At 39.1% G+C, this 12,007-nt stretch overlaps 1 protein-coding gene across 3 annotated transcripts; it reads left to right on the forward strand.

Moving 5' to 3' along the window:
* The first annotated feature begins 6 nt into the window (after positions 1-6).
* On the forward strand, positions 7-8,888 carry LOC139119350 (synaptogenesis protein syg-1-like). Of its 3 annotated transcripts, XM_070683129.1 has the most exons (9): positions 7-212; positions 1,854-1,945; positions 4,011-4,102; positions 4,877-5,194; positions 5,928-5,990; positions 6,464-6,505; positions 7,220-7,273; positions 7,801-7,911; positions 8,535-8,735. In XM_070683129.1, the coding sequence occupies exons 3-9, from the start codon at positions 4,051-4,053 to the stop codon at positions 8,552-8,554; spliced, it is 660 nt and encodes a 219-aa protein (XP_070539230.1). In that variant the 5' UTR covers positions 7-212; positions 1,854-1,945; positions 4,011-4,050; the 3' UTR covers positions 8,555-8,735. The 3 variants fall into 3 exon arrangements, with proteins under 3 accessions (XP_070539230.1, XP_070539227.1, XP_070539229.1); XM_070683126.1 differs by lacking the exon at positions 7-212 and having other exon boundaries at positions 1,725-1,945; positions 8,535-8,888; XM_070683128.1 differs by lacking the exons at positions 7-212; positions 1,854-1,945 and adding an exon at positions 2,665-2,844 and having other exon boundaries at positions 8,535-8,888.
* Positions 8,889-12,007: the final 3,119 nt, after the last annotated feature.

Here is a 12,007-nt window from a genome sequence, read left to right on the forward strand (position 1 = left end):
GTTTAGTCGTTACCTTTGCATGAAAGGCATAGATACTGAATTTGTAGCATGGTTTGAAACAGATGATGTCGTTGAACTCAAATGCTGACAACCAACGGACCAACCAACCAACCAACCAGCCAGCCAGCCAACCAACCAACCAGCCAGCCAGCCAACCAACAGACCAACCAACCAACCAACTAACCGACCGAACCACTAACTAACCGATCAAGGTAGTTAGCGCCTCGAAAGTGAAAGACGTAAACATTTGCTCAAACTTCCTTCAAGCAAACTTTAAACCATTTTCTTTCAAAGCCAAGAATAAAATCAGGGGTCTCCGTGCAAATGTTGTTACTAGAGAAACAAATAATCGATTATTACATGCCTCGAGGTGAATGCAAAACAGTGCATTGATTTCAATAGGAACATCCGGGATGTTAGCGGGCCGGTGAACGATGTACTGACCGGTTTCCATGGTTACCCGGGCCAGTGAAGCCTTTCGATGATTTCGACGTCAAAGTAGACGCTTAACGTTATATGTAAAATATCCATGCTCGCAATGCTATTTTGACTTTCGTTAAAATCTGTTTGATGATGGTCGATAATGGTAAAATTGTTTGAAAATGCCTTGCTTGTAACTAAATGTCATATAGCATTAACTGTGAAGAGGCATGTAATAAAAATGTTATTGCCTGAATGCATGGGTGTAGGTGCCCGAGAGCAGGTGACAATTTGCCCGACGCCAGGAGGGTATGTTATGTTGTTTCAGACTGCAGCGATTAGTTCAGACAGCTCAACGTGGCCAAACTGCATGATTTCTATGTGATCATACGTCGCTTGTCGTCTGAGACCCTTTCCCCCCCAAAAAAAACAGGGTTACCGCTGTATTGAAACTCATCGAGACATTTTCGCTGTACGTAGATTTGTTTCGTTGATTGAGGTATATTGGGCCTACTCGTCACAATATTACGAATAGATATATCAGAGGGGGTCCAGTTGCTTCATAAAGCCATTGGAGGGCCCCTAGGAAAACATTTGTTTTCATAATGAAGATTGGACCCACTGTTCTCCTTAGGCAGCATTTGAAAGTGTTTAAGAAGAATGCGCAAAGCAACCACTGGAAACAGGGAAAAATAAAAGGGTATGTTTCAGGGAGTTTGGAATACTATACTGACTCTATTAAAGAATCGATTTTTCTAACAAGATGCTGCAAATCCTCGGAATCAGAATCAGAAACAGCAACACGCATAGGGATAATTGGAACTCAACAATGAATAAATTACAAACTCTGTATTCGAAAACTACAAATTGTCTCTTAAAGGGCAAGGAAATAATAGCCAATATGTTAGCAGCACCAGAATTGTGGCATTCACACTGCTTCTTTTTTATCAAGTACCGAAAGAAATAGCTATTGATGGAAACAAGAACAAATTGGGAATTTTATTTGGATATGCAAATGTGTAGTTATAAAAAGAGGTGTTTTCATCCAAAGATACGACGATCATGGTCAAGAAGTTGTTAAAATTCAAGGAAACAGTAAAAACCCCGCAACTTAAAGTCTGACTTTCTCACTCTGAGTAAAACGTGATCACGGAGCGATTTCTTGTGATTTTCCGTGACATCATATCGTTGATGATGTAAGATTACGTCATCGCCATACTGTCTTTCGCCATAAACTATTACAGCTACATTTTCGCCTTTCCTCTGATATTAAAGACTTCTCTTTTGCCCCAGTTGCTCTCGCTACCCAGATCGCGTGTAAAGGGAGACGCCACTTGTGTCATCGATAGTCCCAGTTGACATAAATCATAGCTTTAAATTAGGTCAAGCTACGTAAGCTGTGTGTAACCTTTGGGTCGTTCATGCTTCTTCAGTTAAATGCGATTCAATTCACGTAATTGGAGAGCCGATTTGGAGGAAGAGGATACACTCACCGCGGAGGAGGAGAGTCTATCCCTATTGTATGGTAAGACGATTTACATTTTTCACTGGAATATTCACCAATGTTATTACAATACTGTGCCATTTTGATAGTAACCGTGACAGAACTTTGGCATGAATCAAATACGTCTTAAACACAACAAGTAAATCTACTCCATTTTCGTGGTAATCTGAGGAAAGTAGAATTTATCGTAATGATATCAGAACGGTATCCTCATGACTGCTTCTACAAAGTTGTGATCTAGAATCGTTTGAATATCTACGGCAAAATACCCGATACATGTTCCTAAAAAAGTGATAGCATACCAATAGAGTCGCATCATCTTATTGGTCAGTTGCAGTGAGAGGTCAAAGGTCACCGTTAGAAATTTTTCAGGCTGCTGATGGGTGTGGTAGTGTTGCGTTAAGATTACATTTTGAGTATACACTATCATTGTATTCTTACAGTCTTCAGAATTCCAATTATTTTTGCCGATGCACTTGACTGTGTATGATAATGTTCCGTGTGTTTAAGTACTCTAAGACCGGCCCGGTACTTTATTGGCGATATTTTTCCACTTTCAATGACACTATCCGTAAACATTTCCATGAAACACTTATTATGATGCTAATAAATAACACAAAGAAGAAGTGAAAACGAGCGCAGTAACTTTCATCAACATGGGTGTTTCCGTGCAGCTCACACTTGTGTATCTCAAATTTCAAAGGGCAATAGATTTTATGAATATGCGCGCGATTCCTGCTGCCTGTCCTTTCGTTGATTTGTGGCTCGTGACCAGGGTTCCTCATTTCGCTCTTCAACGACATCAGCTGGCTGTAGAATCATACCACGCCTGTGAATTTTACTCGTTTTAACCATCAAAGAACCTTTCGAGTGTTAACAATCAATGATCTATGGTTATGGCGGAAAATTGTTAATCTCGAGTAAGTATAAGCGATGTTTTAACGATCTCGTTTTGACATAATGGTGACGGTGACTTGGATATTTCTACTCACTACTACACGAGATACAATCTTTTCGTGCTCAGTTAACTTATTAATGCCCGCAGCACTGGGAATAAAAAATTGAGTTGTTTCGATTTATAATGTTTTCGACTCATATGTGGCTGGACCGGGCGTATCTGGGGCAGTAATACAGTGATACCTGTAGAGTTCAAGGGCATTGCGTTCCTACCGGCGTTCCGCGTTCACTAATAAACGGTCCCATTTACGCTTGATTCTATGTTTACGCGAACATTTCGCGAAATGAGAACCATCCGAACAACGCTGTTCGGGAGATGAGTACAGGGGACAGCCGGCTGACTGCAAAATTTAAGCGTGTAAGCGGTCACAGTCACGGATGGATGAACGAACATATTAACCAAGTCGGTCGGTCGCCTCCGGTGGACTTTAGAAAGCTGCATCCGAATAAAAAGAGGCCCCAGGGTAGTTATGATATCATGACACACTGCGCAGTTTCAATATAATTCTGAAATTGTATCCGATGTATATTGTGAACTTTCAGAATCGGGACGACAGTCTCACATTTACGGTAGCCAACTGGGTATAGTGGCATAAATTGCATCTACGTTGCGCTAAAACAACTTGAGTCAAATCCTCGACGTAGAATGCGTGTCACGTCACTTTCTCCACATCGGCACGGATGAATTATTCGATTTTCCGTCTCAATATTGAACCGCATTAATCATGCCAGTAAGCTTATCGGCGCTAGTTTTTCAATTAAGTAGCTGGGAAAGAAAACTGTACAGTATCATTTCTGTTAACAAGTTTTGTTAAAATATATTCACCAGGATCTTGTAGCTGCGTTGTAAAGAGTCTCTCATACCATTTTTGACATGAAATTAATGAGAATTTGGGCGAACTTTTGATTGGAACATTTTTTCATTAACAAATAGCTATATTTGTCAAACGGGGACGGGGTCAAAGGTCTAGTCGTAAAAGAGTGTAAGTAGCACATGCACTCGTGGTTCAGTTTATACTATGTAGATCACGTAGATCTTGCGTGTTTATCGCAAAGGTCGTCTTGAAACTCTATCCGCTGAACACAACCAGATGAAACAATCACATTATTTTCATTTAACTTGACTCAGGATAAGAAAGCAAAGTTTTCAGGAAGAAGTAGAGGTCGGGATGGGACTCCTTGCGATCATTGCGGTTTTCTTGGTCGGCGTAACTCACAGAGGTAAGTGGATCGATTCTTTATCATTTTCTAGAACACGGTGTCCTTTCCACACAAAAATGTTGGTAGTCATATTTATGAGAAGCACTTGAATTTAAACAGCTGGAAAGAGAGATGAAATTTCTATCTTGTTTTGACCCGATCACTTGACCAGCTGCTCTGTGATTTGCTGTACGCTTTCAACATCTGATCCATTGTTATTTGAGTGTACTTCATATCCAACGATTGCTTATGTTAGACTAGAGGTATTGCCTCATGCAAATACAGCAACACTTATCCACGCTGGCGTAGAATTGAAAATCAATAAGCAAAAGCCAATTAACTAGTTAATGCATCGTGACAATGCCTGACACCGAAGGACACTGCAGGTTGTGTATATTGCAATCTATAAATATCTCATCGAAATTGGAACAGCATCTGGAGAATTTCCGTCATCAAATTGACATCTCGGTCGATTAACGGCTTTCACTTCGTGTAAAAATAATTCGGAGACACGAAATGAGCATTCTATTCACAAAGTCCGAACAGTGTATATGTATATCGGTATAATGGAGACAATGAAAAAGAATAGAATCATTAAGTAAATTAATTAATTAATTAAACAATCATTAGTTATTGCGATAATTCTCCTCTCTTTAGCATGTCTAACTCCTGTTCGCTGTTTAATATTTATATTCAAATTGCTACAACAATGAACTATTTTCAGTACCATATCATGTTTCACCGTAACACTTCTCAATCTTTGTTCACAATCAAACTTTTGCTTCCGTACCATAGCTTTGGCCAATCAGCATATCACCGAACACCCACAGGACGTGACGTCATTCATCGGTAAAACAGTCCTCCTGCGGTGTTCAATTGCGGACAAGCAAGGCACCGCTATATGGTTAAAAGACGAACAACGTCTCAGCTCAAACTATGACGTCACCGTCGAGGAAGAGCGATACGACATCGTCGGTGCAACGCCCTCTAGCGATTACGATCTGGAGATAAGCAACACAACGCTTCGTGACAGTGGGGAATATTTTTGTCGAGTGACATCTCGAGGTGACGACCCGCAAGCCAACTCAAGGAAAGCAAAACTAACAATTATAGGTAGAAACTGTCAATGTATATAAAGGAGAGAGAGAGAGAGAGAGAGAGAGAGAGAGAGAGAGAGAGAGAGAGAGAGAGAGAGAGAGAGAGAGACTATTCTGAAAGACGTTACACTTTTAACGCCATTTTTCAGCGAAATGGTTGTTTTATTGTTAAAGGGAAACATTCGTCGGAACTGCACCTAAGCGAGTATGTAATCCGTGCACGACATCTAGATGCACCTCATCATCATAGCTGCAACATTTAAATTATACGATGTAGATTGTGACAGACATGTTTTGCCTTTCATTCAGTGTGGATAAGATAGATGGATGCAGTGTTAACATTGGTCGTATGGGTCGCATACGACCTTTGAGCGCGGTTCCGCCGACTCGATCCCTCTATATACATCCACTCCCGTTCTCAACTTTCCCTGCCTCGATGATCAGCAAATACATTAAAAGAATCCTTTATTATTTCTTAAACTTTGTAGGAAATATAAACATCCCCTGAAAGGATTGAAAACAAATGCGTCATAAGGAAAAGTTACCCGGATAAAAACTCGGAAATAAATATGACAGACGTGGATATGAATAATGATGAATACTTAATACATCAATGTTAATCAGATTCAACATTCAAAAGAAGACACTTAACTCTTAGGTTGGGCGAGGACAAAAACAGAAACTATTGCAAAAAATTAAGGCTTGCACTGTAACGATTGGTTTTACTAGGTTATCCAATTCTGTTGCAGATCAAACTCCTTCACCTCCAACGATAAAGATATTGACAACACGTGCGACAACGCAGCCTGTCGGTACGTACATTTTCTTCGTGTCATCACGATCATTGATCATACTTGAAATGCTGAACGTGGCCATCAAGGTGAAGTACTTGTTATCATTAACACGATTGGAACAAATTTGGGATAATTGGATAATGAACTAATGTCGGTTTAATCTGCAAATGTAAGCTCATCTTAATTTCTCTTTAGGCAATGCACTGTTTTTATAAGTAATTTGTAACACTGCAACATTCAGCTATAGTGCACTCAACACTTTTGAGAAATTTGAAAAATATAAAGATCCAATTATCCCAAATTAGTTCCAATCTTGTTCATTGATTACACATCGGATAGTGAAAGGAAACGTCCATTTAAATTCTCAGGTTTTCATTTCGGTTGCATGGTATATGTAGAAAACTGGGTTAAAACGTTTTGTTTCTGTGTGTGTACGTCCATTTTAATGAAGTTCAAGGTAGACGCATGTTACACCGTGTGTTTTGTTTCAGAGTCGACGACGAAAGATGAGACAACCACAGTGACCGCAGGGGGTGAGTATGATATGTCAGAGAGAGAGAGAGAGAGAGAGAGAGAGAGAGAGAGAGAGAGAGAGAGAGAGAGAGAGAGAGAGAGAGAGAGAGAGAGAGAGAGAGTATTGATGTTTTGGATGTATATACCTGATCAGACCGTCCCTAACTCGACGCACGGACATCATGCAAACGCAGGCCTGAAACAAAATAATGATTTCTCATAATTCAAAAGTGTCCCTTACTTGCCACAGTACATCGTGTAAACGCAGACCCAAAATAAAATTAAGATGCAGTCCTTACGGACACCTCTCTAATCAGGACACCGCTTTATTTAGGACAGATTTATCAAACCAAAAGTTACACTTTGAATAGAATTTCACCTGTCTATTGAGGACATATCTATAGTAAGAACACTTTTTCCATTCCTGAAGGTGCCTTTAATTGACAGGTTTCCCTGTACTGCTAAATTCGAAAGTTCCTGTACCTGGCACCAGTTGTAATGATTAGTGCGATCGTCAGTGGCACCTATGAACTATGACCTACTGACGTCAAGGTATACTCTATCATTACAGTGTATCATAATCGTTTTATTATTATTAATATTACAAGCCCCTATCGCCAAACACAGACACAGACTCAAACATACATACATACATACATACATACATACATACATACATACATACATACATACATTACATACATAATTAATTTGTTATCAATTTGTTTGTTTAGAAGAAAACATCAAACAGAAAATGACGACAGTCCAAACAAAACTTGCGAGTGAAGGTTAGTATGTTTTACTTCGTTTCTGCACTTTTACCACTACTAAGACCTCTCAGCTGAGAGCGTTGAGGGCGTGTTATCCCGTGTATCCTCATGTCGGATGTTCTCGCTCTCGGCGGGGAACTGTATCTTTACTTTTTACTTTTTACCATCACGAAGAAAGTATTAATTTCGCTTCAAAGTTGTCATAAGAAGTTCACATATGGTTTGGTCACAAATATTTCACTGATGTGCTCTTTTCATCGAGAGTATGGAGCCTATCTCGGGGATCCAGGTTTTGCTGACCATTTTTAAAAAAAGTATTTTCGTAGTGACCTGATTATCGACACAAATGCGCATGCTCTAAAGGTATCAATCATTCTCAAACTGTGATCTCACTTTTCGTTTTAATACGAGAACATTCCTTTATTAAGTTGTGAAGCCAGCATACGGGAACAATGTAATATGTGTTCCATGTTGTGATGGCATGCAACATTTTGTTTTTGTGTAGAGGAGAAACTAATAGCATCTTGCACCTTATTTTATTTTAGGAAATCCACGGGGTGTCCCTTACTGGGCTTGGATCATATTGGCCATTTGTCTAGCGATCATTATAGCAGCAGTTATTGTCGGATTCTTATATCTTCGAACAAAAATGACAGGTTAGTATCTATACTTCACACAAACAAAACCAGGGCAATAGAAAAAAGGAAAGGCCTTTAGAAAGCGTGATTTAGACGAAATTATAATAATTCACTTGCATGTGAAAAACTTCAGTCGATTTTATGATTATGATTATGATGATGATGATGATGATGATGATTATGGTTGTTGTTGTTGTTGTTGTTATTGTTGTTGTTGTTGTTGTTGTTTATGTTCTTGTTGTTGTATCGGTTGTAGCGTAGATTCGATTGCGTATATTAGGCCAAAGTAATTAAATTCTTTGATTTGCGTCCACTCAAAATGGGAAAAGGTACGCGTCTAAGCGGCTGAAAAACACACACAAGAAAATTAACACAATGTAATTTGATTGCAGTAAATAAAAAATTGTAACAAAATTTTAGTTCAGAAAAGCTAAGCGGTCGTGTTCTGAAATTTCCTATTCAAATACATTGTGTGTGTTTTTCATGAAAACCTTAAAAACCTAAGAGGGTGGGGACGCAAAACAAAGAATTTAATTACTTTGGCCTTACGATTAGTGTTCTGTTTGCGTTCAAGGTCAAATTTTCTTACAAACAAAAATCAGCCACTCAATTGCTTGTTTGTTTGTATTTGTTTCCCTCAGGAACTCCTGCCAGCGTATAGAAGAGGGTGTTGAGGCCGCAACCGAAAGAAAACTTCGAAAACATTCGCATTAGTGCATTAACAGGAACATGCAATACGTTTTTCTCCCTTTCAAGTAGTTTCACATCGTTCCACATGTTTTGTCACAAATTAATGCAATAAAAGAGCGATGGTTATCCTGCTGTGTGGATATTTCAGTGAAGCATTGTCGGACTCTCAAACTTTTACAATAGTTTTTGTCCTACCACTCATTTTGAAGCTTACGGAGTAAATGTATAGTTTTCACCTGCTTAGTTTTGTGAAAGTCGGGAATTTTAATTTCCTAAATTAAACGGTAAATCAGGGGTAGCGGCTATTTTGTTTTGTGCCCTGTCTGAACTTTTTCCCATATCGGTGCATTCTTTATGGAGATGAGTTAGTTGACTGTCATGGAGATTGCTTTAGTTACCCACGAAAATAGTCCATAAAGAAAGTAGTACCTGAGTTTGGGTTTTCTAACCTGAGCAATGCTTGCCTAACTTGAGCTTCAGATTTGAAAGGTTCGTGAGAAATCAGTTTCAGCTCTCAATATGTTATTCAGATATATATGCAGAAATGCTTGTTCAACATGTGAAAGACACGTTATCAAAATCATTTTGTACTCCTACGGATGTGTAAAGTTGGGTGAAGAGTTAGCGTCAGAAAATGTTGTCCCTCTCAAGGAAGCAGAGGCGAGTACTCGGCCGTATGAGGGCGTTTTTGGGAATAGAAAGAAAAAAATCAACCGGAGCGGACAAAAGTTCCCAAAACGCCTGAATTTTCCCGTTTTTTCTCTATAAATTCAATAAATAAACATGCTTTGGAGATAAAGCTTATATTCAAGCATATATTTGACATTTTTTCGACATAGAGTCACCTAGCAGGTCAATTTTTGAATGAAACGCCTTCACAGCTAAGTAAACTTTAATCCAGTCAAGTAAACTAAGAGTATTAAAATTTTTTAGCTAGGAATCATCCGGGCCTCCTCAAAAAATTAATCGGGCCAAAACGCCAAAGCTTTGCATGCCTAAAACTCTTTCACTCCCGTGTACTTATAAAGTCCGATGACCCTGAGTGACCCCATGTCAGTCCAAAGTGCAGAAAATTGTTTGCTATGTTGCTTTGTTTTCGTGCCCTGTCTGAACCTTTTCCAGTATCAGTGGATCCTTTGTGGAGATGAGTTAGTTGACTGTCATGCGGATTGCTTTGATTATCCACGAAGATAGTCCGTAAAGAAAGTAGTACCTGAGTTTGGGTTTTCTAACCTGAGCAATGCTTGCCAAACTTGAGCTTCAGATTTGAAAGGTTTCTGAGAAATCAGTTTTAGTTCCCAATATGTAACTGATTGTCAGTGGAAACTTTGTGGAGATGAGTTAGTTGACTGTCATGCAGAGTACTTTGCTTATCCATAGTCCGCAAGGAAAGTATTACCTAAGTTTGAGTTTTCCGACATGCAGAAATTCTTGTTTACCTTGAGATTAACATGTGAAAGATACTTTATCAAAATCCGTTTTATACTCCTACGGATGTGTAAAGTGGGGTGAGGAGTTAGCGTCAAATGTTGTCCATCTCAAAGAAGCAGAGGCGAGTACTCAGCCACATATGGCGTTTTGGGCACACAAACAAAAAAAATTCCGTTGGAGCGGACAAAAGTTCCCAAAATGGCTGAATTTTCTCATTTTCTCTCTCAAAATTCAAATAAGTAAACTTGCTTTGCAGATTTAACTTATATTGAAGTATATAAAATTGACGTGTTTTCGACATAGAGCCACCTAGCAGGTAAAGTTTTTGATGAAATAAATGGACAGGTAAGTAAGCTAAAATCCAGTCAAATAAACGAAAGAGTATTACATTATTTCTAGAAGACATTTTGCTAGGAAAGAATCGGGCCCCTTCCGGAAATCAATCGGGACCAAAACAGCAAAGCCTTGCATGCCTAAAACTTTAAACTCCTGTCTACATATAAGGTTAATGACCGTGAGTAACCCCATCGCAATCCAAACTGCAGAAAATTGTTTGTTTTAATGCTTTGTTTTTGTGCCCTGTCTGAAATTTTTCCAGTATGGGTGCATTCTTTGTGGAGATGAGTTAGTTGACTGTCATGCGGATTGCTTTGGTTATCCACGAAGATAGTCCATAAAGAAAGTAGTACCTGAGTTTGCGTTTTCATACCTGAGCAATGCTTGCCTAACTTCAGCTTTTTGGCATCCAAACAAAAAAAGATCCACCGGAGCGGACAATAAGTTCCAAAATGGCCGAATTTACTCGTTTTTTTCTCTGGAAAGTCAAATAAATAAACTTGCTTTGGAGATTTAGCTTTTATACAAACATATATTTGACCTGTTTTCGACGTAAAGCCACCTATATAGCGGGTCAATTTTTGAATGAAAAGCCTTGACAGGTAGGTTAGCTTGGTACATTCCTTCTAGAAGATATTTAGCTAGGTACATCCGGGCCTCTTCCCCCAATTAATCGGGACCAAATACAGCAAAGCCTTGCGTGCCTAAAACTCTTTTACTCCCATGTACGTGTAGGGTCAATGACCCTGAGTGACCTCATGTTAATCCAAAGTGCAGAAAATTGTTTGCTATGTTGCTTTGTTTTCGTGCCCTGTCTGAACCTATTTCCAGTATCAGTGGATCCTTTGTGGAGATGAGTTAGTTGACTGTCATGCGGATTGCTTTGGCTATCCACGAAGATAGTCCGAGAAGAAGGTAATACCTGAGTTTGAGTTTTCTAACCTGAGCAATGCTTGCCTAACTTGAGCTTTAGATTTGAAAGGTTCGTGAGAAATCAGTTTTAGTTCCCAATATGTAACTGATTGTCAGTGGAAACTTTGTGGAGATGAGTTAGTTGACTGTCATGCGGAGTACTTTGCTTATCCATAGTCCGCAAGGAAAGTATTACCTAAATTTGAGTCTTCCCACATGCAGAGATTCTTGTTTACCTTGAGATTGACATATGAATGATACGTGATAAAATCGTTTATACTCCTATGGATGTGTAAAGTGGGGCAAGGCGCTAGCGTCAGAAAATGTGGTCCTTCTGGAAGAAGCAGAGGTGAGTACTGGGCATTGCAAGGGCGTTTTTATGCACCCGAACAAAAAAGTCCGCCAGAGTGGACAAAAAGTTCTGAAAATGGCCGAATTTTCCAGTTTTTTTCTCTCGAAAATCAATTGATTAAACTGGCCTTGCAGATTTAGCTTATATTTAAGTATATAATTGATTTGTTTTCGACATAGAGCCACATAGCAGGTTAATGTTGGGATGAAAAGCCTGAACAGGTAGGTAAACTTTATTATTACATATGTTCCACAGTTTACTTGCATCGAAGCGCGCGCGTACTACCGGTATTTGCACTGCAGTGCAATACCAAAAACATTATGCCATTCCTTTATGTTAATGAGTATTTACCAATTTTGACCCGGAACTATTTTTGTTTGTAAACACAAAAAA

The sequence above is a fragment of the Ptychodera flava genome, chromosome 19 (assembly GCF_041260155.1).
Source record: "Ptychodera flava strain L36383 chromosome 19, AS_Pfla_20210202, whole genome shotgun sequence".
Lineage (NCBI taxonomy): Eukaryota > Metazoa > Hemichordata > Enteropneusta > Ptychoderidae > Ptychodera > Ptychodera flava.

Excerpts from the sequence above, each read along its gene's own strand:
- LOC139119350 (XM_070683129.1), top strand. The coding sequence starts at position 4,051 with ATGGGACTCCTTGCGATCATTGCGGTTTTCTTGGTCGGCGTAACTCAC. Across the intron at positions 5,195-5,927 it reads AGCAAAACTAACAATTATAG|ATCAAACTCCTTCACCTCCA; the intron begins GTAGAAACTGTC and ends ATTCTGTTGCAG. Across the intron at positions 7,912-8,534 it reads TCTTCGAACAAAAATGACAG|GAACTCCTGCCAGCGTATAG; the intron begins GTTAGTATCTAT and ends TGTTTCCCTCAG.